The sequence below is a fragment of the Pithys albifrons genome, chromosome 2, assembly GCF_047495875.1.
Source record: "Pithys albifrons albifrons isolate INPA30051 chromosome 2, PitAlb_v1, whole genome shotgun sequence".
Taxonomy (NCBI): domain Eukaryota; kingdom Metazoa; phylum Chordata; class Aves; order Passeriformes; family Thamnophilidae; genus Pithys; species Pithys albifrons.
This window is the reverse complement of record NC_092459.1, coordinates 109,977,107-110,003,923: the sequence shown is the minus strand read 5'-3', so window position 1 is coordinate 110,003,923 and position 26,817 is coordinate 109,977,107. Positions and strand designations below refer to the sequence as shown.

The 26,817-nt window shown below is 47.0% G+C and overlaps 1 protein-coding gene and 1 long non-coding RNA gene across 4 annotated transcripts in view; one reads left to right on the top strand and one right to left on the bottom strand.

The window, feature by feature from the left end:
* The window catches only part of MEIS1 (Meis homeobox 1), a 108,703-nt gene extending 85,966 nt beyond the window's left edge, over positions 1–22,737 (bottom strand). Inside the window, exons 1-6 of the mRNA XM_071582080.1 lie at positions 21,479–22,737; positions 19,689–19,915; positions 18,028–18,169; positions 17,445–17,495; positions 16,604–16,654; positions 15,046–15,192 (exon numbers count right to left, since the gene is read on the bottom strand). Coding sequence (XP_071438181.1) covers positions 15,046–15,192; positions 16,604–16,654; positions 17,445–17,495; positions 18,028–18,169; positions 19,689–19,915; positions 21,479–21,490 — 630 coding nt within the window. The 5' untranslated portion in view covers positions 21,491–22,737. The remainder of the gene's footprint in view (positions 1–15,045; positions 15,193–16,603; positions 16,655–17,444; positions 17,496–18,027; positions 18,170–19,688; positions 19,916–21,478) is intronic.
* Positions 22,738–23,074: 337 nt separating this feature from the next.
* LOC139685347 (uncharacterized) lies at positions 23,075–25,088 on the top strand. Of its 3 annotated transcripts, XR_011700094.1 has the most exons (3): positions 23,075–23,703; positions 24,089–24,330; positions 24,883–25,088. It is a non-coding gene; the product is annotated as an uncharacterized lncRNA (long non-coding RNA). The 3 variants fall into 3 exon arrangements; XR_011700093.1 differs by lacking the exon at positions 24,089–24,330; XR_011700092.1 differs by lacking the exon at positions 23,075–23,703 and having other exon boundaries at positions 23,716–24,330.
* Positions 25,089–26,817: the final 1,729 nt, after the last annotated feature.

Genomic DNA, 26,817 nt, shown 5'->3' with positions numbered 1-26,817 from the left:
GGAAGTAATTACTGACTTGTGTCACAGTAAATATCAAGCCTTAATAAACAAAAAAGCTACGGACAAAATTATTTGGTTAATGGCTAAACTGGATATTAGATATAGTATATAAATATAATTACCTACACTTATTATTGCACTCCAACAACCGCTGGGCCTTGAGTCAAGTTAACACTAATACAAAGTGGGGGAAACCATTGCCTTCTGCTTATATTAAAGGGTAAAATGGATTTTTTTGAGCACCAAGCATGTGAAACAAAAAGGAAAAGCTTCCAGCCAGGAATCAAGGGCTTGACCGTAAGTACATAAATAAAAGAAATCCCTTTCTATTACAGGTGATAAAAATTGTACCCAGCATCTTTTGATATATATCTTCTCAAAAGTTTTGTGAGTGCAGCCCTCTTGTGGGCTCATTTGTGTTTGTGTAACAACTGGAGATGGAGAACAACTAATTCCTTTACCTGTTGGACAGACCTTCTCTCCTCCAGGCCTTCCAGAGAATTGGCTGCAGGTATAATTACTCATCCCCTCACCCTGGAGGAACTGAGCTGCTGCCAGCAATTTGTCAACATTATTTGGGTTTATTGTTCTCATTGTGAAGTTCTATCTTATTTTCTTTTTCTAAATGAAAATACTTATTCATTGGGGGGGGGGGAAGTTGTGCTATGTTTGAAAAGTTCTTCAGATTTTTCATAACTCCTACCTTTTATAAACCTTTAACTGCATAATCCATAGCACTGATGCTGGAGCTAGAGCTATGTGATAGACAGACCTGGCCTTTGCAATTCACAAGCCTTATCCCACCTCACTTCTGGAGGACAGCTAGTAATAACCCTCAGGTAGCCTGTTCCCCATCCAGCATATAAGAAAGTTTCTGATTTTTCTCTTAACTGGAGTCTTCAAAAAATACAAATTGACATAGAAGATTAAAAATACACTTTTATAATGTCAAAGATATAATGCCATGTATTTCTTAGATTCTACACATATACATTGTTTACAGAAAGAGAATTATAGAATGGTTTTTGGGTTGGAAGAGACCTTAAATACCATCTAGTTACAAGTCCCACTAGACCACTTTACTCAAGTGTGGGCCTTTGGGGACCATGAGATCCACAGTCATGACTATCTTGATTTTCTGGGAGAACCCACTCATGGGTTTACCACCTGAACATCTCCTTGTGTGACTAACAGAGACTGACAGCCAAAAATCATCCTCCCAGCCTGCCAAAAGCAAGCAGGGACATCACACCAAATACAACCAAACCCAAGAAGGTCAGAATAAATGATACATGCAGAAACATCAAAATGCTGAAAAATAGATGCATTTTACTGCCAACAACTCTTCCACAATCTGCTTTTTGCAACTTTGATTCAAAGGTGAGTTATTTTTAATAGAAAACAACAAAGGCACAAAGATTAGGTTCGGATAGAAAAAAAAGGTGCTACAAGTCTAGAGAAATAAGGTCGTTGAAATGACAGGCAGGCGATAACTCTGCCTGCAACTAAGCAGAACAGCGAGGGCGACTTGTGCACAGATGGAAACCTTTGCAGCGTTAGAGGGGGCCAGGCCTGGCGAACTAAAAAGCAGAAAAAATTCTACATAGAAGTCTCAGCTCTGACCTGGATTCCCTTCCTAGCCCCAGAAAAGTCATAAGCTTTCTATCTTTAGTTTCGCCTTATTGCAAATGAGAGTAAGACTCTTCTCTGACTCTTCACAGCCGCATAGGAAAAATAAGATATAAGCTGTTTTTATGCATGCAACACAGGATGGTTTCTGAGACAAACAGATAAAAGGAAGTGAGAACAGGTATCAACATGAATACCACAGAGGATGGAAAACTGAAAATAAACAGGACGTCTGCCACTGATTTTCACAAGGCCAGGATTTCACCTGAAGGGACCAGAGCATAACTAACACTGCACACTGTCAAATATCATCACACCAACATCCACCCAATAATGCTGGCACTCTCTATAGCTCTGCTATCATAACTCAGTGCTGAGCCTACCCAGGTATGCGCAGCACAACACTGGCTGTGCACCCACGTAGGTACCCCTAGCACAGCAGAGCCTTCTGATCCTCTCTGTACCCTCAGAGCATGGAGGAGAAGAGGGTATGGTAGGGAGAGGAGAGGAAGGCCCTGAGAGTCCTAAACAGGATGAATGGAAAACACGAGTGAAAAAAGACAGGGTGATAGTGCTTTCCAAAGGAAAAAGAATAATTAGAAGCAGCAAGCACAAACCACAAAAAATAAAGGAGAATGAAATGGAGATCATCAGACTGGGTGGGACATAAAGACAAAGAGGAAGGAGAAAAACCACAGCTCTTCTCTTCCAGAAGGCACCAAAGCCCTGTCAACTCTGCAGGGGCAAGACTTTAAAAACCCCATTTGTGCATGTTTGTGTGCACACAGGGTTGCACGTGTTCACAGCTATGCAGAGCACCCCCCTCACTTGGGTTGAATTCTGTCAGAAGCGCAGCTCCACCACCTTCTGCCCATGCTGAAATCAACCCAGGGAATCATCTCCAAAGTCCTCTTATGTGGGACAGCTCGGGCAGAAGGACTTTTCTTTGAGAAAAGACTCCAGACCCCCCAGAGCCACCTCTGGCTACAACAAAAGCAAACTTTTCTTAGTTAGACTTCAGGTTTTGCTTCTTGCAGTGGAGGTTGCTGCATGTGGTAGCTGTGATGGACACCTGTGAAGCCTGAGCAGCTACAGCCTCAATCGCTGTGTGCCTTAAAATCTGACTGAACTTACTCCATTCCTCTTTTTTGTTTTTAATCTCAGCTCAACAGTGAACACTGCCAGCCTGGCCAGGTTAACTGAGCCAGCTGATGGTGATGCAGGGTTTTTGTCTCCCACACAACAAACATTGACTAGTACTTTCTATTTAGAGCCACCCCTAATTCTAAACCCGTCTCCTCCCTTTGATAAGAGACATATCATTAGATAGCATTAATCCCTAGCCCTTTCCTGACACAAGGAAACACAGCTTTGTGGTCAGGGTAGATAAAAATCACGGCTCCACATAGATTTTATTTTGTTTTAAGCTTAATATCATGTAGAAACATGCATAATGTCAGCCCCAGACAACACTGCTACTTCCCAAAGGCTGAGGTGTGCTAGTCCTCCTTGGATCCTACTAAATTTAGTAGGACTGGAGTATTTTCCACATCTTTCTAGACCAGGAAAAAGGTCTTCAGAGACAAGTGAGAGTTTCCTGTTCAATATTTCATGTAATGATTTCTCCAAAGGTGTAAACAGGAAAAGTGCCTCGCCACTTAGCCTGAAAATGAGAGTCTGCCATCCCTTCCTTTTATTGCGTTTATGTGTTAAAAGTCATTTAGAAGGGGATCTGCCAGATGCTAAGGGAAGAATGAGACAGCACAGGCTGTCAGATGGCTGGCGGAGATCCCGAAACTGACCTGCCCAGGCAGATTTGGGTGAGACGGAGACCTCAATCTTAACCTCTCCCACTCTGTCCCTTCTCTCCCACCAGGGTCCCAGCAGGCAGCCTCAGCGGGAGTCAGTGCTGCACTTCACCCTGAATATCTGGACTCAGAGAAATAGCAAAGGTATATTTACAGCAAAACCCACATCTCTAAACATTCCCTTTACAGATTTTTGGGGGTGATACCTTTGGGGAAGACAAACATTAACCCTTTGGGGCACCCATTGCAAATATTTTTCCACATGCTTAAATGCAGACTCTGACTTCCAGCATCCCACTGGCCCAGCCAGGGCTTCTCAGGGATGGAAGGCACAAGCACAGCCCTCATTCTGCAACTGCCATCCTTCATTCCAGCTCCATCACAAGCAAAAACTCTGGGCATGTGTCACAACTATCAAATGGTCTTTTTAGCTAACTGACAACAGACGCCATTCGGAGTCAGCATATTTTGATTACAGCACATTGTTCACAGGATTCAAGAGCCCGCTCGCCTTGCATTGTTCGACACCAAAATTAAATGGCAGTATAATTAGCTTCTCTCTAACTACACCTTTCTGTCCGGATGGATGTGATACCTGCAAAGCCTGTGCTGGGTATAAAATGTGTTCCTGATTATAAAACGTTTGCTTAATCTTGAGGGCACCGCCTTGTTTTTTAAGGCCCTCTACAAGTCACGCACTCCAGTACGTGCTGCCCGTTATCTCCAGAAGGCTTAAAACTGGAATCCCCGTGATTCACATTTTCCAACATTCATGGCCAAACCCTTCTGCAGATCAGCTCCTTCACTTTCTACCAGTTCACAACAAGCCAAATCTGTAACGAGGCAGAAGTGGCCACGCGGCTTGGCTCTGCAAGCCACACATTGGTGAGCCAGTGGCCACAGAACACACCAATCCCAGGCTGCAGGAGCTGGAAGATGGTGAGCTCCAGCGGTGGTTTGCCAGGCTGAGTGGCCGTGGCTCCCCAACGCCTCCACCCACTCATTGAGGGGTGGCTTGCAAGAACGACTAGCTGCCAGAGTCACCAAAAAATGTTGAGCTGTGTGGCCTCAGTGCACCTCCCTCGGAGGTTTTGGAGTACCCAGTGGTGCTTGTAGCAGTGTAGGGTTCATGGCATGGCCCCACATGGACCCGTGCCTCGAGATAGGCAGACCTCAGGATGGGCAGACCAGCCACCACCTCACAAATGTTTCCAGTCAACCCCAGAGCTCTGCTCCTTCTGCAGAAGTTACTGGCAGCACTGCTACCTACTCCATCCAGTGTTTCAGCTTATCCCCTCCCTCCCTTAAATACTGTTTAAAAATGGTAATTAAGTGGAAAATAGCAAAAGGAGCCAAAACCAAAGCATAAAGCCACCAAAAGCAATGTTTACCATCAGCCTTTTGATTCAGCATAGTGCTTCCCTATGACACCAAATGAAATGTTTTGCTTTCTTTGCAATATTTTCTTCAAATTGCCCACAGAGTCAAATAATTACTACAACACATCACTTCTTATTCTTATATATCTCCTATATATACCTTGCTATCACTACATGACATGTAAGTTAAGATATCAACCCTACGTATGATAAAGAAAAAGGAGAAGTAGAAAATCTCAGCTCACAAGCACCAGATTGTCTCACTCCAAAACCTCTGCGACAGACCTGGGAAGAGGATCCACATCTTTCCTTCTGCCTTGTGCTGTCAGCAGAGCAGCATTCCCCAGCCTTGCCCCTCCAGCATTGCTGTATCAATTCTCACCCAAAGGATCTCTCAAACACTTGTCACTGAGGACCAAACTCCGACTCAACACAAACGTGCATTTAAGAACAAAATGAATCCTCTCTGCACATACTAGTCATGTGCATACCCTCACTCTGGTTTTAAGGAAAAACAGTAATAGAAAAGAGATCCCTCATAGGAGTCAGATGAATGCAGCAAGACACATCTGTACATACCATGTTTTTTCTACACAGCCGTGCCACAAAGCACTGCCAAGGGCCTCACAGACATGGGAAAAGCGAAACGACACTCCCCTAGTAAGTGGAAGGCACGCCAGTAAAACTAGTTTGCACAACAGAACAGGGAGGAGGGCCAGGAGCCTCCATGGGTAACCACAGCTGCAAACTCCTCCAGGCAGAGGGGGAAAGGAGGGAAAAGCTTGAGCATAGTGCCCAGCATTCCCACCAGTGTGCATAGGCATCTCTTCCCAAGCATCCATGCAAACACAGAGCCCCTCTTCCTGCGCATTCCCACAAACATTGGGAAAGGATGGGAAGCTGCCTGCCCCTGACTCGCACACATTACTGAAAGGCTTCTCTCCCTGTCGCCATCACCCTCCTGTCACAGTGATGCCCAGTGGTGTCACTCAGCCCCAGAGACCCTGTTCGTGTCAAGTGCTGCCCAAAAAGCCTGTGCGAACATGAGCAAAGGGGCAAGCAAAGTTGTGACTTCAAATGCCCTTGTGGTGGCACAGCTGTACCCATCACTGAAACACAGCAGAGACGCTACTCCCCCTTAACACTGCACAACAGCACACAAGAGAAACTTAATAAATCACAAGCCACAGGGAAATTCCTCTCATCAAAATGGCCAACTCTACCTGCACAAGGCACCTCCATAGCACAGGAATGAGTGGAGGAGATCAGAGGCCAAGGCCACTGTAGCACAGTGTGTCCCTATGCCTGTCCCCCAAGGAGAAGGGTCCTCTGCACAGGCTCAAGCCTAAAACCAAATGCCACCTACTGCGTCTACAGCATTTGCGTCCTCACAGGGTTTCTATCAAGGGCTTGGCCATGGATTAGCTCACCAGACTAATACAAATACCAGCAAGCAGTCACTGAGTGAGAGCTCACACCTTGGGTTGCTGCCAAGCATCAGCAAGCAGGTGATATCCCACCTGAGATCAGAGACATCTCTGCATGCCCCTCCCCAACACAACAGGTGGCACTGGCCAAGCCAGGGTCAAGATTTCCATATCCATGGATAAAACACAGCTTGTACTGACAGAGCTTGTCCTGGTTCAAGGCAGGGTAAAACATCAACGAAAATCCTTGTGCACCAGGCTTCAGACATTTGGTCTACCATTTCTATTTGCACAGAGAGTTGTAGCCCTGCACCCTGGCAAACGGGACAAAGACACAGGGTTTTTCATCTGCTCTTACTCCCTGCTCCTGCGAGCTGTGCAGATTTAAGTGGAGCTGTTTAAAGCCAGCATTAAAAACACCAGTGATGATCTGACCTTCTCAGGAACAAAACTGGACCAAAACTGAAGGTCAAATGGATGAAAAGAAGATTACAGGGTAAAGTTTGCCTCCCCTGAACATGGGCCAGCTGCAAGAATCTTAGATTACACCAATGCAGCTTTCCAAACTTTAAATACAATAATTTTCTGTATTAAGGGCCCAGTAACCCTAATGGAGGTATAATTAGGCATTGATGCCATGCCCATATGAGAGAAGCTTGAAAAACTTAAATAAACTGTTAATGGCAGGATTAATACTGGAGCTTTTCGTTTTGTACAGCTGTTTGAATACAGTACACTGCCTGTGATGGCATCAGCTGTTGCTTTACTCTGGTTCAGTATTTTGAAGTTAAAACAGGCAGTCCTTCTAAGTAAATGAAGAATTACCCTTCTTATTGTTGGCCAGTTTATTTCAGCAAAGAAGGGCTGAATGCGTATTTGCTTTATACTTAAAAAAAAAAAGGAAAAAAAAGAAAAGGCCAAGCTGCAAACAAAATTATCTGGCCAAATTCGAAGTCTGGTGATGCTAATAAGAGAATTTTAATTTACTGCAATGGCTCTTCAGGATGGAGAAGTAGGTAATACAGTTTTGGAGATGATCTGCCCAAGTGGGAATATCATATAGATGCCTTGAGAGTCCTTGAGAAAATAGCTCACCTCGGCCCTGATTGAAGAGGAAAGACAATACTTCAGTGAAATAGAATTCTGTATTTCTAGGAAAGGCTCCAGTAGCAAATTGCTTACTAATGCAAGCAGCCTTGTAAATTTTATTACGAATGGAAGGAGCAATGGCAAGCTTGTGACATGGCACAGCATTTGCACACATGGCTTAGCCAGTAAAAAGTAAATAAATAGGTTACTTATAAGCTCTAGAAGACACTCGAAAACACCTCTAACAAAAACACAAGCTCAGTGAACTTCAAGCAAGAATATAAAACAGCTTGCAAAACTATCTTACCATTATTTTTTTTCCACCAGGTAAATTAGTTCTCCTGCAGGCTAATATTAAATCTCGGCTTTCTGGTTGGAAATATCAGCTGAAAAAAGTTAATCTAGATTTCCTCACTGTCTTTAAAAAATTACTTATCAGTGGACATGGAAGAAACTATCTCAACAGGGAGCGTGTCAGGACTGCAAACCACCATAGCAAAATAAAATGCTCAAGTTATCCAAAGGACGACTGCCACCAGCAGCAGTCTGATGTCAAATTCACCTGGGATATCCAGTGCCCAAACCACAGCTGCCCCCACATCCTGGGTGCAGTCAGCTCTCTCTCTGCCCCACAGCCCAGCTGAGCCCTTGTCCCCACCACCTTGGCTGAACCCCTTCCCAAATCCCCACCACTATAAAGCTTTCCAATTTTTTTTCCCCAGGCAGCGCTAAAAAACAGTATCGCTCTTGAGTTGCAGGGGTGAGAGGAGGGTGAGGAGTCCTAGTTGGGGCGAGGATGAACGCTGGTGGTTAAGTGCTGCTGCGGAGCTGAAATATGCCTAATGAAAAGCTTACCTAAAGCTCGTGGGGAGCCAGCGCCCGGCCGGCCGAGCCTCTCCAGAGCAGCAGGCACGAGGCCGCCAGGACGCTTGGGAAAGACGAATTAACTAAAAGTTAATGTGGATGTTCTCATTCAAAAGAAAAGTGGCCTACTCCAAAGGGGATTAGGCTAAAGGGAACTAAGGCCACTTTACTTCTGAATGAGAGCATCCACACAATAGTGCAATGCACTTTAACTAATGCACTTTAATTTTACACCCAATCAATTTGTCTTACCTCTCCTGAGTGTCCTTGTGTGGACAAATCCAGAGATTCATCGAGTTTTGAGGCCAGGCAGGGAACATTAGATCAACACATCCCACTCCCTGTGTGTTATGGGCCATTGCCTTTCACAGTTATCCCTTTATTGATCCCCCAAACTTATGGATAACTAACGTAAAACCTCCGACAGGGCAGGGGGAAAACATTTTTTCAATGGGGCGCCTACCCTGGATTTGAAGATGCTTGGAAAAATAAGAAGCCACTTGCAAAACAAGAAGCCACAATGACTTTCAGCAGCCAATCCCACCGCCAACAAAAGAACAGCCAAATTTGGGCACAAATCCATTTCTTTCCATCCTACCTTGCCCACAGCCTGCACGTTCGCAAGAAAATGGCAGTCTCTGTATTACAACTCTTCAATCTCTTTTGCTTTTTTAATTGCAAACAGACCCTTTGGTGATTGGAGAAACTCAGATATTTTCTTTTTTTTAAATTCACCTCACCAATATTTAAATTTTCAATATTTGTCCAGACTTTTACTGATAAATCTCAACCCTCCGTTTCCAAAACGCAGTAACTCCCAGAAACCACGCACCACCTGCGCTACGACTCACGTAAGTCTGAAATCTCCATGCCGTCCTTCACCTCTCAGATACAACTCCCAAAAATAAATAAATGAACCCACGAGAGCAACAACCAGTGAGACAAGTCGAGCCTGCAGAGATGATGGTGTTCCCCTGCGCCAGCAAGCCCTCTCACTAACAGAGACCAACCCCTCACCTCCGTCGCTCAGGGACTGAAGCTTTCCACAGATCTCGTCTAAATTAGAAAAAGGAATCCTAAGGACACAGGTCTAAAGGGATTCTGCTTTCACCTATGCTCCAGGCCTGGGTTACATCTCATTTTTTCCTTTCGAAGGAGGTAAAAGGGAAAGGCAACCACACTGTGCAGGCTGAAGAAGAGCTGAAGCAACTGCCGACAAGTTGCCTTTGAGACATGTTACAGAGTATCGGTGGTGGGTTAGATATGGAGCCATTAATCAAGGACAGAAATACACTCAAAAACTAAACACAAAATGTATGCTTTCTCAGAGTCACCCTTTCCAAATATTGCTGCGACTGCAGGAAAAAATACAAATATAACCACTAATTTCCAATTTTGCCGTGTAAGTCTAAGCAACAGGGCATCAGGACCAGGAGACAATAAGTTGAGGACACGAGGTGACACTGCTGCACACCCTGGTCTCTCCTTCTCCTATACAACCCCCACCAGGAAACAATTCCAGCAACCTTCAAAAATGTTCATGACCAGAAACAACCCTCCTCTTTATTTTCTTAAACTTGTTTAGATTACACAAGATAGATTCTAACTGCATGCTCATGTGACCAAAAAACCCCAAACGCAGAAATGCAAAACAAAGCAAAAAAAGATTCTCTAATTTAAAGAAGCTGTACAGGATTTTCACTTCTTTTTACAGCAGTATTTATCAGCACAACCTACACGTACTCATTTTGATCAAGCACAGTATAATCTGATTTTTTTAAGGTCTAACATTGCCCACACAGAGCTGCAGTAACCCGTCCACATGCAAAGCCCATTACCTTTATCGTTATCTGTGGATGAGAAGCCAGGGAAGACTCAAACCCTCAGCCATAAAGGTTAAACTTAAGGTACAACTTATTTTTTCACAACTTTCAAACCTCCAAGCTCCCCCAAAATAAGAATCTGCAGTCCCTAATGCAAAGACACAGCAAGCTCCAGCTTACAGGAATGCCTTGGAATACACTCACAAATGTTTAGGTTACCTGGGATTTCAACTCAAGTCAGTCAGGTTTGACATTGAGAAGAATTCCCAAAAAAACTGTGAATTAAACTATCCTTTGCAACAAAAGGTAACATCAGTTTGGAAAACTTTACATGGAAGTTCAGCCTGAGCATGCAACTTAAGGAATGCAGCAAATCTTACACCCAGCTGTTAGGATGACTGCTGTGGGGCTTTTGAATGTTAAAAAATCCTAAAAAAACCCAAAGATTCTTGAATTAGGATCATAAAGAAAATATATTCAATCCTATATCTATTTAACAATGAATTTACTTATTTAAGGAAACTGAGAGCAAAGAAAACCTTATTTTGTTCGTACAATTTCAGCCACAGTATATCAGAGGACAACATGTCCTTTCTAGAATAGAAATTAACGTATTCTGTCTTTACATTAAATAGTCTGCCAAACTGTGGCCTGGTAACAGCTTCTAAATATCACTGAAAAAAAAGTTACTCTAAACCAAACAAAAAATAGACTCCCTGGCTCAAGGTGACATAAAATCAGAGAAAGAAAATTAAATTTTGAGTCTTTTAAACATTATTTTATTGGTCCTCCTCAGAGTCCTACTTCACAGTAACTCTTTTGTTATGCAGAAATGAATTCTACCTTGCACCCTCTGCGCTGCATCCATTATTTTGATGCCTGTACCTCCAATATGGGAGTACATATCCTGAAGGCAGCAATATTCTTACTCTCCCTCTTATAACTATACATGGCTTGAAAGTACCTGTGAAGAAGTCCCCAAGTAAAATACTATTTCTCAATAATTTTTTTCCCCAAGGCATTATTTCTGTATTGACGACAAGGTACAGCTGATATATTTGAGAATTTGGGAAAGTTAAGTCTAGTCGTAACTGGTCAATGCCCTGAACAACTCTACCACCTTTAGCTATGCTATATATTGGATTCCAGTTTATGATACTTTCTTCGTAAAGAATATACTTTAAGTAATTTTTTTCATTTTAAAAAAAAGCTGCTGTCTATCCACATTTTGGTTAGAGCAACTCTGCAACTGTGCACATTAAAATAAAATACACTGCAACATAAATAGAGGTGTTGCTTTATTATATACGTATATATATGAGATATATTATCACCCAAGAAGGGCCATCTAAAACGCCACAGTTGCAAACATTTAAGACTGTAACAAAAATGACTAAGACTCTAGTATCAGTTTACTATCCTTCAACAATTTCCCTGACAGTGGAGTCAAATAATGTTGAATTATGGACCTTCTTGCAGGAAGCCTTATTTCATGTTCATTTTTTGATCATTTCCCTCCCAGTTCCGATAGGAATTTGACTCTTTGCTGATTTCACTTTAAAAGTTTCTCTGTCTGCAATTGGCTTGTGCATTATTAAATTGTTATTTTTGTCTAATAACACCACTATGGATGTGCTCAGTTAAGTTTATTTTCCATAAGAAAAATACTGGTTTGTCTGTATAAAATCTATCTCATGCTAATAATGTACTTGAATTGGACGTGGTGGGTACTTTGTAGCATGTTTTCCTAAAAGGACTTTCTAAAGGCTTTGTGTAGACACGGTCTTGTAAGGGAATTTTATAGTTCAGGCTAGAGCACCTGGGTGCCAGTGTGATGTGGCTTCAAGAAACAGCCCCACGGTGACAGTTTAGGATTACCTAAATTTTGCTATCAGACTACAGACAGTAATCTAGGCTTTTTTCTTTTTTTAATCAAAGGGAGTTTTCCCAGACTCATCACACAACAGCTGTGTTCTAAATCTTTCCGGACTCTGATAAACATTTGAAAATTTAAACATGCAAATGTTTGAAAAGCTAATGATTAAAAAAGGTTTATTTTGAAACTTTTGAGGATGGCTGCGATTTTTCAGCTAGTGTTTTTAAAGTCCTGGGGTCTGGTTGATCTTGAGTTCAATTATCACCACCAGAAAGCTCAAACTCCTGTCTTGTACTTGAGGAGCCATGATGGTAAATACCAACTCTGCAGGTCCCACCCTGGCAGGCAGCGGGGTCGAGCCCGTGGGATGCTACTTTAGTGACCTAGTGCCACTGAGCTGGTTAAATCACTGAACAATGGTTAGTGTTATAAGGCTTTACTTTGCAAAATCTAGCATTAGAGTCATTGCTTTCCATTAACTGAGGGGACTTAAAGGCAATGGCATTGAGGGGCTTATAAGAAAAGTATAAATAAGGGGAAAACAATAAATTAAAAGAAAAAAACACCCTGTTAACTGTAACCTTTACCACCACAATATACGAAAATGTAATTAAATCCATAATAAAAGCTTTTACATACTTACTCTTTTACTACTCTCCCAAGCAGAGCCGTGGGCAGGCGGGGGGCCCCACGCCCGGAGCCGGCCCCTCGCTCCCACCGCCCAGCCCTGCGCGCCCGCGCATCCCGGCGCCGCGCAGCCATAAACGCGCCCTGCGCAGCCACATCCTAATTAGCCGCCCCGGCGACCAGCACTCAACACCTTATTATTGAACCATTAGGGCCGAGATACGGCCGGCCGCGCCGGGGCCGGGCTTGGCACTGGAGTTTACAGGAGGGCGCGGACGACTGCGCATCCCCCGGTAAACCCCCCACCCCGCGCAACCCCCGCGCCGTCTCTGCGGGTTTGATCCGCCGTCTCATCGGCCAGGAGACTTGGGGAGAAGAGGGAAGGCGCGATTTTGCACGTTTTCCCTTCAGCGGGGAAAGCAAAGCCCCGCTCCCCGCGCAGCTATGCGGGTGCGGGCGGGCAGCGGCGGGGTTGCCCGGCGAGCAGCCGGAGCGCCCCGGGGAGCGGCGAGGGCATCGCTCACACGAGCCGGGGGTGCCGGGGCTGAGCCCGGCACTGCGCGGCCGGTCCGCGCAGCGGGACAGGGGACGGAGCCGGGAGCGCCAATGTCCGCGCTCCGGGCGACAAAAAAGGTGGTGAAAAGGGGAGGGGGGAAGAGTGGGAGCAAGGGGGTGTGCGGAGAAACACACTGACACCCCCGACAACCCCAAAACTATAGCTTCATTTCTTTAGCTTTCACTTTAATAAAATAATGATTCGTTGGGAAAATGGGGTATAAATCTTCATTTTGGAGGCAATTAAAGTGTTGATTTCATTCGTGCCCCTGAGCGATTCTTGTAATTTGCTCAAATAGCTTTATGTACCCAGCACTCCAGAGCTTTTAGAAACCCATTTTCTAGTTAGACTTGTTGGATTACAATTTTTATTCAACAGCAGCGATCCGAGCTTCCCTCAGCTAGACCCTGGCTGGAGGGTTCCCCTCGCTCTAAGGCACAGTACGGGGCCATCGGTTTCCCGGAGCATCCTCCCCAGCCCCGGGTACCGCCCTGCTGTGCCACCCTCCGCCCACCCCACCAAGCTTTCCTCCCTTCGCAGCAAAATTGTGTGGAGAAAAACCCCAACATCAAAACAACCCACCTATGTGCACATAAACCCCTTTTTAAAAGTTCATGCCTTCCTTCAAGACTGCCTCCCCCTGTCACAACACTACCCGAGAGCCTTTGGCAGATAGGAGAAAATATTTCAGATACTGCCCACACTGCGATGCAATGCACCTTCATGTTGGTGATCTATAAAATAACTCCCAGCTGACAGTGCCAGTGATAAGGGCAAAGCAGCTGAGAAAACTCCTGTCTGCTTGACTGTGCCTTGCTTGAACAAAAGGAAACCTCCATAGTCGGGAGCAGATCAGTCCTAAGACTCTATTTGCGTAGCTGATCATAAAGAAAAAATAAACTTGGGGGTTTTAATCGGGGATTTATTTTTCTGTGTGTGCGCAAGGTCCAGTCTCTCACAGGCAAAGCGCTGCTACCCCTCGGTTCAGAGAAAACAAACCGACTGCGAAAACCCCACCGTTTCACCCAACACGAATAAAAGCCAAATCTCAGTCATTTCCATCGTCCAGGAGCTTAATTTAGATCTGGGCACCTCCTGCATTAGCCCCAAACGCTCCCATGAAAAGGCAAGGATCCCAGCCAGTGGAAGGGACAGACAGGGAGAAGGGAGGGGAGAGGGGACAGCCAGCTCTCCTCACTCAGCTCACCCGCATTTCCCACCCGGCTGCAGCCAGCATTAAAGGTCTGAACCATCCCAAACAAAACCTGGACACCGTCACAGCCACGCGAGGCTTTGCTGGCTTGGCTTTGGCTTTGACTATATTTATTTTTTAAAGAGAGGGCTTGAAAACTTGAAAGATCAAGGAAAAGAATTTAAAACCTGAATCCCATTTTATTTTCTCCTTTTTTTCCCCCCCTATTAAGTAAAATAAAATGGGCGCGTTTGCAGCAGGCAGGCGTGCACAAAGCAATGTTCACTCAAGTCTAAAAGCGTTCGGCCAAGGAAAACTGACAAGACGGACTAATGAACCGTAGAGACAGGAAGAAAATAGCCAGTATTTGCTAGATTTCAAACCCTATCTGTCTTTCCCGGACCACCTATCTTGGATTTTATCATTATTTTGGCCAAAGACTCCAGCCCTTCCTTCCCTAAGCCACCAAGAAGCCAGCGATTCATGGACACCACTTCCATTATTGGAAAGGGTAAATAAAATAAAGACAGAAATTAAAAGCGACAAGAAACAGGTCGAGTTTGCAGGCGATGCTTTTACAAGCTCATCTCGCCAGGTCGAATCCGGGAGCAAGCCTTAATGAAGCAATAATAGCCACATTATTCAAAAATTTTCATTTCGATGGAAATTTATCTAAAAGGGACTTAATCATATGCAAATAATAAAAGGAGGCGTAGTGACCCAGCGAGCGATCTGCATACAAATTTTAGCATGTGCGGCGTTGGCGAGATCATACCTGATCCGTTAGATTTGCTGATCTTGTTATGTCTTCACTGTCCGATTTTGATCCGCCCTCTCTATCGTCTATGACCAAATCGATAGGCATTTTTCCTTTCAAACAGCTAATATACCGGTGGCAGAAATTGTCACATAATTCGTGTACCTACATTATGACAGAGGTTGAAAAAAAAAAAGAAAGAAGAAAAAGAAAGAAGAAGAGGGGGGAAAAAAACGCAAGAAAATATAATCAGGAATACATAAGTAAAATTGACAAGTGCAACCAGTCTCCCCCCTTCACCCCTGTGACATCAAAAGTCCTAAATAGGGGAAACACACTGCAATTATCCTCCTGAGACCTCTAGACGCATCCAGAATTAGGAATAACTTTCTTTTCTCGCAAAATAGAGATATCCCAGAAAATTGACAGTGACAAGATGATTCACAGGCTACAACATATTCAACACCCGTGTTAAATTCATCTGCTCCCGGAGCTGTGGCCATTAGAGAGGTGACCTGCATGGGTGACATTTAAGGTAAACTATTTAATTTCATCCAGTTATTTCATCATAAACCCTTTCCAAAGGGGTATAAGAACAGAAAAAAGGATTTAAAAAAAAAATCCAGATGCACTGGGCTGAAATACATTATAGGCATCTGAGCCCTGAAATCCCCAGTCGCTCTGATAGACTCATACCTGAGCCACCTTTATTAATGGGCAGACTTTAACACATTACAGTAGAGCAAGAACAACCTGCCAGTTATGGTTAGATAAAGTGACTGAGGCTCCTGAGAAACTTTTCAACTATTTAAAAACCTCTCAAAATGTTTATTTTTAGGAGAAAGGGAATTCTCTTCTAGGCCAGCTATCAATGACACATAAAAAATCCTCGGGAAACCAAGAGTGAACCTCCAACTTAATATGAGCTCAGACGACACCACCTTCTTAGGAATTAGCATTCTCTCTCCTAAGATTTCTAAAATAGCCAACAAAAAAAATTTTGCATTTAGACTGAAATCTCTTTCTTCTGCTCAAAGGTGTATAATATTCCCAGGAACAACAGACAGACAGAACTATCAACTCTGCTTTGTCTCTGCAAAATGTTGCAGGACAATCCGCGCCCTGAGCCTGACCTGCAGATGGCTCTTAGAAAAAAAAAAACCATAAAAAATCCCCCATTCTAACTAAATGCAACCGAAACCTATTCCTTACCACCACCAAGAAAAAACAACATATATATATTTTTTAATCATAATTTCAAGGGCTTGACTGAACTGACCATTTCCAGTCTCATCTGTGGCACCACAGAACTGCAACTATTTATACAAAGCCAGCAAAGTATTACAATGAACACAAGGCCTGGGCGTTCGAGAGCTCGGTTTTAGAGGCTGAAATTGTAATTAAACTGCGAAGAGAAATGGACGCCAAGATTGGTCTTGACACTAATTACCAGAAAGAAAGACATTTATGCAAATTTACCAGAAGCCTGAACTTTAGCAGTACCGAAATGGAGGAGGAAGAAAACAGGGGGGGAGAGAGAGAGAGAGAGAGAGAGAGAGAGAGAGACAAAAATTACCTTCTCTAATTCCAACAGATGAAACCTTAATACTTGTATGGCTTGAATCATCTGCAAAGATACAAACAACACGAGTATTAATCTCATTCCTGGATTTGGGGATATTTCCCACAGCCTCCCCGGCCGCACTTTGTAGCTTGACTTTTCTCTAGTAGTAAATAAAAAGTTGTTTTGATTTATGGCAATAACACTAAAACTTAATAGCGGTGGCTTTGTGCGCTGTTTAACGAGAAGCGATCTAGAGTTAACAAAAAAAACCTCCCTATTGCAACGAAGCAACTGAATTATACGGATCATAAACATTTCTTTAAAAAAAAAAGCAACTCTAAACACCATCATTGGCTCCTCACTTTGCGAAAGCGGGAGCAGGACTCCTACAGTGGAGGCAAAATATTTATCCTTAAGGGAGGAAGGAATGAAAGAGAGAAAAGACCTCATTTTCAGTGAATTTGCCAACAGTGCATCTCCAGCCATAGCACTCATCTATGTTTCTCTTCCCATGCTTAAAAGGTGCGTGAAGGGGCTGGCTACAGCAGGGATAAATCCATGCTCCTCTTGGGCACCCGAGCTCACCATCAAGCCTGCCAGCTCCCCTTTGGATGGGGCTTTCCCTTATTGTATATCCTTATGGGATTTTTTACTTCCAAGCAATTACCACACCATATTCACTTGTAAATATAAAAATCATCATCATAATAGTTATGATTTTTACAAAATCCACGTGAGAACATTTCAATTTAGCACCACCAAGCCACCTCTCCAGATGACACAGAAGTTTAAAAAAAAAATGGGAAGGGAAGGCAGGGTGGGGGTGGGGAAAGGAAGAAGTGTTAACTCTTACCAAGTTATCCAGTTCAGGATTAGAGGAAAAGAGGGGTTTCTCTGCTCGGATCTAAATATAAGAAAGGGGAGGAAAGGGGGGAAAATAATAATAAAAAAGATTTGAAATATGGAAGCAGAAAAAGCAGACGTTATTATTTCTTGCTTCATTACACTGCCGGGTCCATTATGTAACCTTCCGTGCAAAGCTCTGACTGCTGGATTTAGTACATCAGCCAAACACTTAAACAAGTGAATCAAATATACCGAAAAATACCTACGGAGCTTCCCCGGCAGAGCCTGTCCCGGCTCCCGGGAGCCGCGCAGCGAAACTCCCGGCTGGGCACGGACTGCTCCGTTTTACCCAGTTTTTTAGGGGCTGATAAATGCCGAGATTTACCGATTTTTTTGTGTGTGTGTTTTGCTTTGGTTGGGGTTTTGGAGTGGTTTCTGTTTTGGGGGTTTTTTTGCTTCTTGCAGTAAGAGAGGGGGGAGGGGGAAACGCACATCTTTATCTCAACAGAGACTTGTTTTTCTCGTTAGGATTTTTTTCCCCTCTTTTTCTTTTTTTTTTTCTTTTACTGTTTCAACCCGGTTTTGCTGACCTGTTTGGCGAACACTGCTATGTCTTCATTGAAAGACTCAGAGGAGCAAACATCGCCTCCCGCTACCCCGGGCTCCCTGGGTGTGCATGTAGCTAATTCACATTTCTCAAAAATCAGTGCTAAAAGAGGGAACAGGGGATGTCTGAAAGAAAATACAATAGTCACACACACAGAGGGGGGGAAAATATCATAACGAAACAAAAAAAAAAGCCAAACACAACAATAGTTAGTCCCATAGCAGTGTGAGTGGGGAGAGGGGTACCCACAGAGGGGGCTCCGGCACCCCCCGCCGCCTCCCGTAGCGTCCCGGCCCCTTCCCGCAGCCGACCGGCCGGCAGCCCGGCATCTCCCCGGCCTTTTGGCGCTGTCTGGCCTCTGATATTGTTAATACAACCTTAGGACAAGCCAAGAATAAAACCCAAGCCGGTTTCAGCAGCCATTTTGAATTAACTTTCCTTGTCTTTAGGAAAAAAATTAAAAATTGAAAAAATTAAAGTCCCTGGATGTACACTTTCTTGCCCTTCATGCTTTTAATTCCCGTTTTCTGCTGGAGGACTTGCTGGGAGCAAAAGGGAAAAAAAAGAAAAAAAGAAAAAACCAAACCAACAGAAAAAGAAACAATCCTCATCCAAATTAAAAAAATAAGGAAAAGCCCCTAAACCCACTCAACACAACTCCGACCCACTGGCAGGCGCTGGCCAGCTCGGCTGCCTCCCCACTGCCTGCCCAGCCCTCCAGCCCCCCCGGATTCCGCAGCCGCCGACCCGCGGGGGGAACCAGGTGCTCCTGAGCAATCCCAGCTTGGAAAGCCTCCCCGGGAGAAAGGCAGCGTGTGCATCTGGTTCCCTTGCCCGTTTAATAATTTAAATAAATAAATAAGCGTGGGCGCACACACACGTATAAATGTATATTTATAACAGGGAGTTCATTTTTTTTCTCCCAGGGCTTCATACTTTTTTTTCCTTCTTTTGGGTACCGTTCACTCCCGTGTTTTAACCAACCCTTCAGATTTCTGATAAACTGATGAAAGAAGCTGAGCGCCGTGAATTTTATTTTCCTCCCCCTTCTCCTCACTGTCCTGAGAGCGATTTTTAAAGGCTCTTAAACTTCCCTTCAAACTCCAGCTGAGCAGATACATTTTAAAAGCATCTGCGCCCAATGTAACCCCATCAGCTCCCATCGCAACGGCCTAGAAACTGCTTTACAAGTTGCCACATTGAGAAACATTCAATGCTGTCGGATAAACAGTCTAAAAATGAAAATCAAAAGAAATTCTTAAAAAGAAAAAAAAGAGTTGAGAGAAGCAGCTCTCGAGCTCTGTCCTTCACAGCGCAAGGAAAGACGAACAAGGTGGAAAGTTGGGCAAAGCGATCCAAACTCTCCCTGGCTCCCAAACTCCGTGCAGAGATTTACCAACCCGGCGCAGGTTGTGCCCTGGGAATATTATTTTCCTGCTCCTCCTCCTCCCCGCGGTGATGCCTGCTGCCCCTACTTTCCCGATGCCCCCTCCGCTCCCCGTGCCAGGGGGGACCCCCAGCCCTCTTCCCCCTCCCCCTTTTAAACCAATAATAACAACGACACGAAATTAAGAACGCGGCCCTTTCCCGCGCGGCGCTGCCCCCATCCCGCGCAGGTTGCGCGGAGCTCTGCGCGGCACCTACCCGTAGATGGCATCTTTATCTCTCTTGAGGGCGTCGTTGACGGAGGCGCCCATGGCGGGGGGCATGGCGTTGGCGTGGGCGGCGTGTGGGTACTGGTGCGAGTGGAGCGGCGGCCCGTGGTTGAGGTGGTGCACGGGCTGCATGGGGCGGGCGCCGTGGGGGTCCCCGTACATGGTGGTGGGGATGCCCACCCCCTCCATGCCGCCGTAGTGGGGCAGCTCGTCGTACTGCGGGGCAGAGACAGAGCAGAGACGCGTCAGGGAGATGGGGGGGTGAGTGGGCAGCGCCCCCGGCAGCAGCTCCGCTCCCCTGTGTCACCCCCCCGTCCCGGGGACACGCCGTGATCCCCTCGGAGCGCGCCCGGGATCCGCCGCGCCGGCCCTGGGGAGGGAAAAGCCGCCCCGGGCCGGGCCAGGCTGCGCTGGGCTGCTCCGGCCCGAGACCCTCCGAGTCTGGGGCGGAGGAGGAATAATAATAATCATAACAACAATAACATAAATAAAAGTGAAAAAACCACTCCGTCCCAAACCCCATCCCCGAACCTCCCAACCCTCTCCTGTGAATGGAAGCGGTTTCCCGGAGTCCAAATCTCCCTCTGCTAAACTTTTTTCCACGCTGATAAGAAGTCAGGTACCTCACACCCAGCGAGGATGCAAAAAACTTCAGCAGAGGCACAAAAAAAAAAAAAAAAAAAGACCTAGAAGGAGCGATTTGCGGATTTCCAGCGATTCCACGCGAAGGCAACTTTTAAAGCCGAAAAGCTGGAAACGTTCGCTCGGGCTCTCGGGATTTTGGGAATGCCTTTTTTTTTTTTAAGGGTTTTCTTTGTTAAAGATTACGGAGCAAAAGCTACCGCGGTTCCCGGGCAGCGGGGAAAACAGCCACTTTTCATCTATTAAAAGCGAAGGTGTGAATAAACACTTTTAAAGATCCCTGACACTTGCTTGGACCGAAGGAGTAAAAGGCAAGTTGTCAGCAGAGGAACTTTCTTTCCCAACCAGCTCTCGGACGGCGGCAGGCAAATTAGGCAAGAAAACTTCTTTCCAAGGCTTTTCTCCTTTCCCAAATCCCTGTTCACCCGACTCCGCCTGATTTATTTTTTTTCCTCAAAACTTCAATTCAAGAGGTAGTTGGAAGGGGAAAAAAAAAAAAAGAGATGGCACCCAAAATAGAAACAACAATACACACGGCAGTGAATGCTGCTAACCTCCAATTCAAATTAAAGTCACTTTCTTTTTAAAAGAGTGGGGAGTTTTGCCCATTACACTGCACCTTTTGTGACAGAATATATTAAAAAAGGGGGAGGAAAAAAAAGAGGTAGAAAAAGAAGAAAAAAAAAAGTTGTTCTTACTCCCAGCCAGAACTTATCTTCCTTAAGAGAAGCAGTATATCATCACTAACACAGCAAAACACTCAGAGACATGCACACATTCAAATATTTCAAGCACTAGTGACTTATAAAAAGACATTGGTAGGACTAGAGCTATAAAACCAACAAATACAGAGGCTTGGACATATTCACTTACATGCCTGCATGTCATTAATGTATAGAAAGCTTGCCTCTTCCCTGAGAGCTCCGGGATGGGGAGTAAAAGAATCACGAAAATAGCAATATACACAGGTTTTAAGCCTACAAGTACAACTTGTAAATTTTCCCGCTGCAGGACACCGCTTTGTGCCCCTGCTCCAAAAAGGAGGAAAAAAAAAAGAAACTTTTTTCGCAGTGTCTCTGTCAGCCACGTTTCAATATTATTTCACATTTGAAATCCATTTTTTTTAATCATACGTACCCTTTGCGCCATCGGCCTGCTTGCTCCCTTCCTACTTCAACTTCTAATATATCCTCTTTAAGGCCAGTGTGAAAAGAAAGAAACGCGAAGTTCCCCCCCCCTCACCCCCCAAAAAAAGGCAAAAATCCCTTAGCGTCGCCAGCAATGGAAGCAATCGAGTAAAATCTTCGGCTTGCTGGATCTCAGCGAAGCGATACGGTAACTCAGCATTAAAAAAGGAGAAAAAAAATAGAAGAAAAAAAATGAACTCTCCCTCCTTCCTTCCTTCTTTTTTCTTTCTTTCTTCCCTCTCTCCCTGTCTCTCTCTCTTACTCTCCCCCTCTCGTTTCCAAGACAGCAGCGGGGCGAAAGCAAATATCCTTTCCCCAAATCAGGGGTTTTTTTTTTCTCTCTCTTTTTTTTTTTTAAAGTGCCCCTCAAACCCAACTACCAAGTCTCATGGCTTTTTGCCACTCCGGCTGTCAATCACAGGCGAGGTTGTCAAGGTGGTGAATGACTGATGATGATCCGCTGCGTGTGCTCCCACCGCGCAGGACACCGCGAATGTTAATTTTCGAGTGCGTTCACCCAAAAACAAAAAAAAAAAAAAAGGAAAAAAAGAAAAAAGAAAAAAATTTATGAAAAAAAGAAAAAAATTAAAAATTCGAGGGAGGAAGAGAAGAAGGAAGAGGAAGGGGAGAAAAAATTAAAAATTAAAAAGGTTCGCTAAACGCGCCGGCTCTCCTTTTATTATGGTTATTATGATGATGATGATGATGATGGTGGTGAGGGGCTGCTTTTTTTTTTTCTCTTTTCTCCGCTCCTCCTCGCGGAATCGCTCCTAATTCCTCGCCGGCGCCGGGTCGCTCTGCCCCTGCGCGGCCGCCGGGCGAGGCTGGCGGAGGCGGGCCGGGCGCGGGTGCCGTGCGGGGCGGGCGCGGGAGGAAGGGCAGCGGGGCGGGATGGGGGGGGAAGGCAGGGAGGGAGGCGGGGGTAGGAGGAGGAGGAGGCGCTGCCGCCGCCGCGCCGCTGCCTCCCGAGCGCTGCCGTCCGTCCGTCCGTCCGCGCGTCCGCCTGTCCGTGCGCCCGCCCGCCCGCCGCCGCTCCGCCCGAGCGCAGCAGCAGCGCCGGGCTGGAGCAGACTGCGGGAACCCGGAAGTAGTGGTGGCCATAACAGGTCGCGTCTTACACAATGCGCTGGGCGGCAGCAACTCCGCCACCGGCGCAGGGGGGCGCGCCGCCCGCCCCGCAGCCCCGCGCGCACACCGCCCCCTCCCGGCCCTGCCCTCCCGCAACCCCCCCCCCCCCCCCGCCCCCAGCTCCGCACACACGCAGCTCGGTGTGTCCGCCCCGGCACGGCGGGTGCGGGGGGCGCTCCCGCCGCCCTTTTGTCTGGCGGCGCCGCCGCCCCCGCTCCGCGCAGCGCCCCCGCGGCCGCGCCGCCGCCCGGCCCTCGCCCCGCCGGCAGCCCCCCTTCCAGCCCCGCCGCCCCCCCGGCGGCTCCCCCCGCGGCCGCCGGCCGAGTGAGCTCACCCGGCCCCCGGCCGCCGCCGCCGCGCCGCCGCCGCCCAATCAGCGCCGCGCCGCCCCGCGCCGCGCCCCCATTGGTCCGCGCGGGAAGCGGGGTTCGGACCGGCGCGCCGTTGGTGGGGGGGGGGGGGCGCCCCCATCCCCGTGCCCATCCATAGCCCCATCCATCCCTATTCCCAGCCCTAGCCCCCGTCCCGGCCCCTCCGCCGGGATCTTGCGCCGCGGGGCGATCCCACCCCGCCGCCCCCCGCGCCGGTGCCTCCATCCGCCAAGCCGGGGGGCCCGCTGCCTCGCGTCCAAAAGCACAGCCATCCCTGCCCGCAGCCCCTCCGCGACCCCCGCCGGCCAGGAACAGAGAAGTCGCCGTGCCCCGTACCTGTGGGAGCCCCGGGCGGGAGCGCTTTGAGGGGAGGGCTGCCCCGGCACTGTCGCATCTCCCGCCCCGGGGAGCGCGGTGGGGAGAAGGAGAACTCCCAGTACAGCGAGTCCCCGGGGAGGACGGGGGAATGACGGGGGTGTCCCTCCGGGACAATCCCCGAGGATTTTGCTGCGCTGCTGCCGGAGCCCCCAGGGGCGACGGGCAGCGGGGCTCAGCCCCCGCTGCCACGTCTCAAACTTTGGGGAAATCTCTTTCGATCTCCCACCCTCCCTCCCTCCCTCCCCCTTTCCGCTAGGACCGGCCTTTTATCCCGGCGAGGGAAATACAGACCTCTCAGGTAAGAGCCGTTTTCATACAATGACCCCCCACCCAACCGAGGGACGCGCGTGGAGTTCATCTCCCTATTGATTTCCCCTGGGAACGGCTCTCGGGAACGATTCCCCACCGCAGCGATCCCTTGCAGGGGGCCGCTGCGACTCAACTCCCAGTGATGCGTCTCCTCCTCTTCTCATCCCTTTCTCTTTCCCCCTCTATTCACCCCCAAACCCGAAAAAAAATTAGGAAAAAAACCCCAAAGACCCTTTTTTAGCGTCTTTAGCAGGCCTTTATGAGCTTAATTCAGCGCAACCCGGAGCCCGAAACACTTTTACAATGTAATTACAGCCCTACAAATTGTTTGCCCAAACCTCATCCTGGATAAGGATTTTACAATTAGCAAACAGTTATTACTCTTAGGGCTCGCTGTGAGGAACTGCTCTGCTCGCCGCTCCGCCGGCGAGAGGCCGGCCAGAATTAAAGAAAGAAAGAGAGAGGAAAGGGTCTAATCCGGACAGCAATTAATCATCTATTAAACGGGGAAAAGTAAACGGGCCGATCCGCGCCATCCCGGTAAACATCCCTGCCACAGCTGATGCGCTGAGCGGCCGCGGGACCCGCGCAGCATCTCGCCCTGTCGCCTTTTTAGGCAAGGCGGCTCTTTTATTAATTTTTTCCCCAAAAAACTTGCTATTTTTCAGTAATCTATTTACGCTTGTCCATCGCCAAGGGTGAGGGGGGTGGGAGGAACAGGGATAAGGGAAAAACAATAAGGAAAGAGCGAGGGGGTTTGGTGGGTGCGGCGGGCCGGGCAGCGGCCTCGCTGCGGAGCGCGGAGCGCCCTCTGCGCGGCCCCCCGGACCCCGGCTGGGCCTTTGGGGAAGGGACCCTCCGAGCTGAGGCAGAAAAAGGCGTCTGGGGAGCAAGGGAGCCTCCTCCATGAGGTGTAATCTGGGTCCATTTGTTTATCGGATAATAAATGAGGCTTTTAATCAGGCTGAATTTCCCAGCTTAAGGAAAGAATTAGTCATACCTAGGAACAATCAAATGGTTTCTAGCCGGCTTCCCTGCCGCCTTTCTAGCAGGGACTGGAGGGGTGGTGGTGGTGGTGGTGGTGTTGAAGGAGGACGGGGATAGGGGGAGAATTAGCATCCAAGTGTGCTCTTTCACCATTAGTACTGAAATTTGAAAACTGAAATAGGAACAACCAGAAGAGTCAAATAAACAAGAAACCGCAGAAGAAAGCATTGGAAAGGCGGCCGGGAGATAATCCAGGAATGCTTCAGATAAGAAAGCGGGGGGAGCGATACGTGAGAAGATACCCGAAAAGTCAGAGCCTGATGGAGCGGCTGAAAGAGGGATGGAGAGTGAGGGGGGAAACTCGAACTTGTTTAAAGCCCATTAAAGGTCAGATCGGGGTGGGGGGTGGGGGGTGGGGTGCGTGTGGTGATAAAAGGAGGTTAAATGCGAGGGGTTTAAGCGCGCAGATGAAGTGCAGCGTCAGGATTTGAGGGGTGTTTGTTTACTGGCTCCCGATGCAGAAAACAAAAGACCGGCGGGTCCATCCGGAGAGTCAGCCCGGGGTCAGCCGGGGCTGCCCTGCGCCCACCGTCGGCACAGCTCGGGCCCCGGTGCCGCGGGGGAACGGGAACCGAGAGCTGCCCGCTCCCCTCCGCGCCGGCCCTGATGTTTGCAGAAGTTATTGGGGATTTTGATTAATTAAATGGAGGGCTTCATAAAATACTTCCAAATAAAATTTACGGTTGTCTTTAAACTTTCTAAATGTCACTGTACCTATATATATATTTTTGAAATAAAATTAACTGGGAAATTAGTTCCTGGCCGGGATTTTTGTGACTTCAACGGTGACAGCGGTGCCGGCGGCAGGAGTGAAGACACCCGCAAACAAAAGGAGCCTTTCAGGGACAAAAGTTGCTGCGGCTGCCAGGTTCCCCCCGCGGTGGCACCTCAGAGTAGTCGGGGCAAGGCAACGCTCAACCGACCTGAGCCTTGCCTTTCCTATCTTACTCTACAAATACGCCATTTCAGCCTAAAATCTCCAGAATAGTCTCAGAGCCCGACAACACCATAGTGTTGGGGCTGTTTAGGTTTTTTTTCTTTCATGATTTGGGCGCTACAAGTTCATTTGGGTTAATTTGGAAGCGCTTCTCCGCGCCCGGGTTCGCGACGATTCCTGCCTTTAGCCCATCTGCTCCCCTCACTTCTGTACTCCCTGCCTATGCCAAGCCTCCTCTCTTTCCTGTTGATATTCCTATACTTCTCGTTGAATTAAATAATAACAATAAAAGACATTGCTGGGTAAAACTCTGGCTGCTTAATTAAAAAAAAAAAAAGGAAAAGCCGCTGGGCTGTTCTGTTCTGCATCCCAAGGATTGAGCTGTTGTGCCGTCTACTGGGAGACGGGAAAACTACAGGCAGAAACGCTTCCAAATTTTCTGTGAGAAAAAAGTCCAGTTTTCGGCAATTTCGAGGGGCCGAAGGCGTGCAATTGCTGTGTAGAAGAAGAAGAAGAAAAGCGACTCTGGACAGAAAGGCCGTAGAGACAATTATTTTTTCCTTCGGCTACACCTGTATAATGGTATAAAAACTCCACTTTTAAATGTTCAGGACTTTATTGACTGCAGAGTGCAAAGCGATGATATGGTAAAGATGGTTTGAGTTTACCCGTGCGAGACAGTTGGACATCAGCTAAATATGTTGGAAAAGGGGAAAATATTTTTTTAAACAAAGGGAAAATATTTGCGAATGTTTTAAAAACTTCATCGGCCAGCTGCAGCCCGTGAGCAGAGGGAGTGATCCCAATCCGGGCAGCTTCCACTCTCAGAGGGCAGCGAAGGCAATCACTTTAATGCCGCTGTTTGGTTGGATATCAGGAGGGCAGTTCACACCGGCCCAGCGTTAGTCTCGTTTTAGAGGTAACAATTACGTTGCTGTTTTAAGTTCCCGAACCTTTGCCCGTGCCCCAGACGCGGGTGCTCGTATGCAGATACAACTGAGCTGGGTAATTGCCCCCTCTTCTCTCCCTGCCCAGTAGGATCTCCGCTCCTGTAGCGCCTGGGATGCTCTCCTCAAAAATACGAAGTTCAAGAAGAGATTTTAAAAAAAGTTTTTGTTT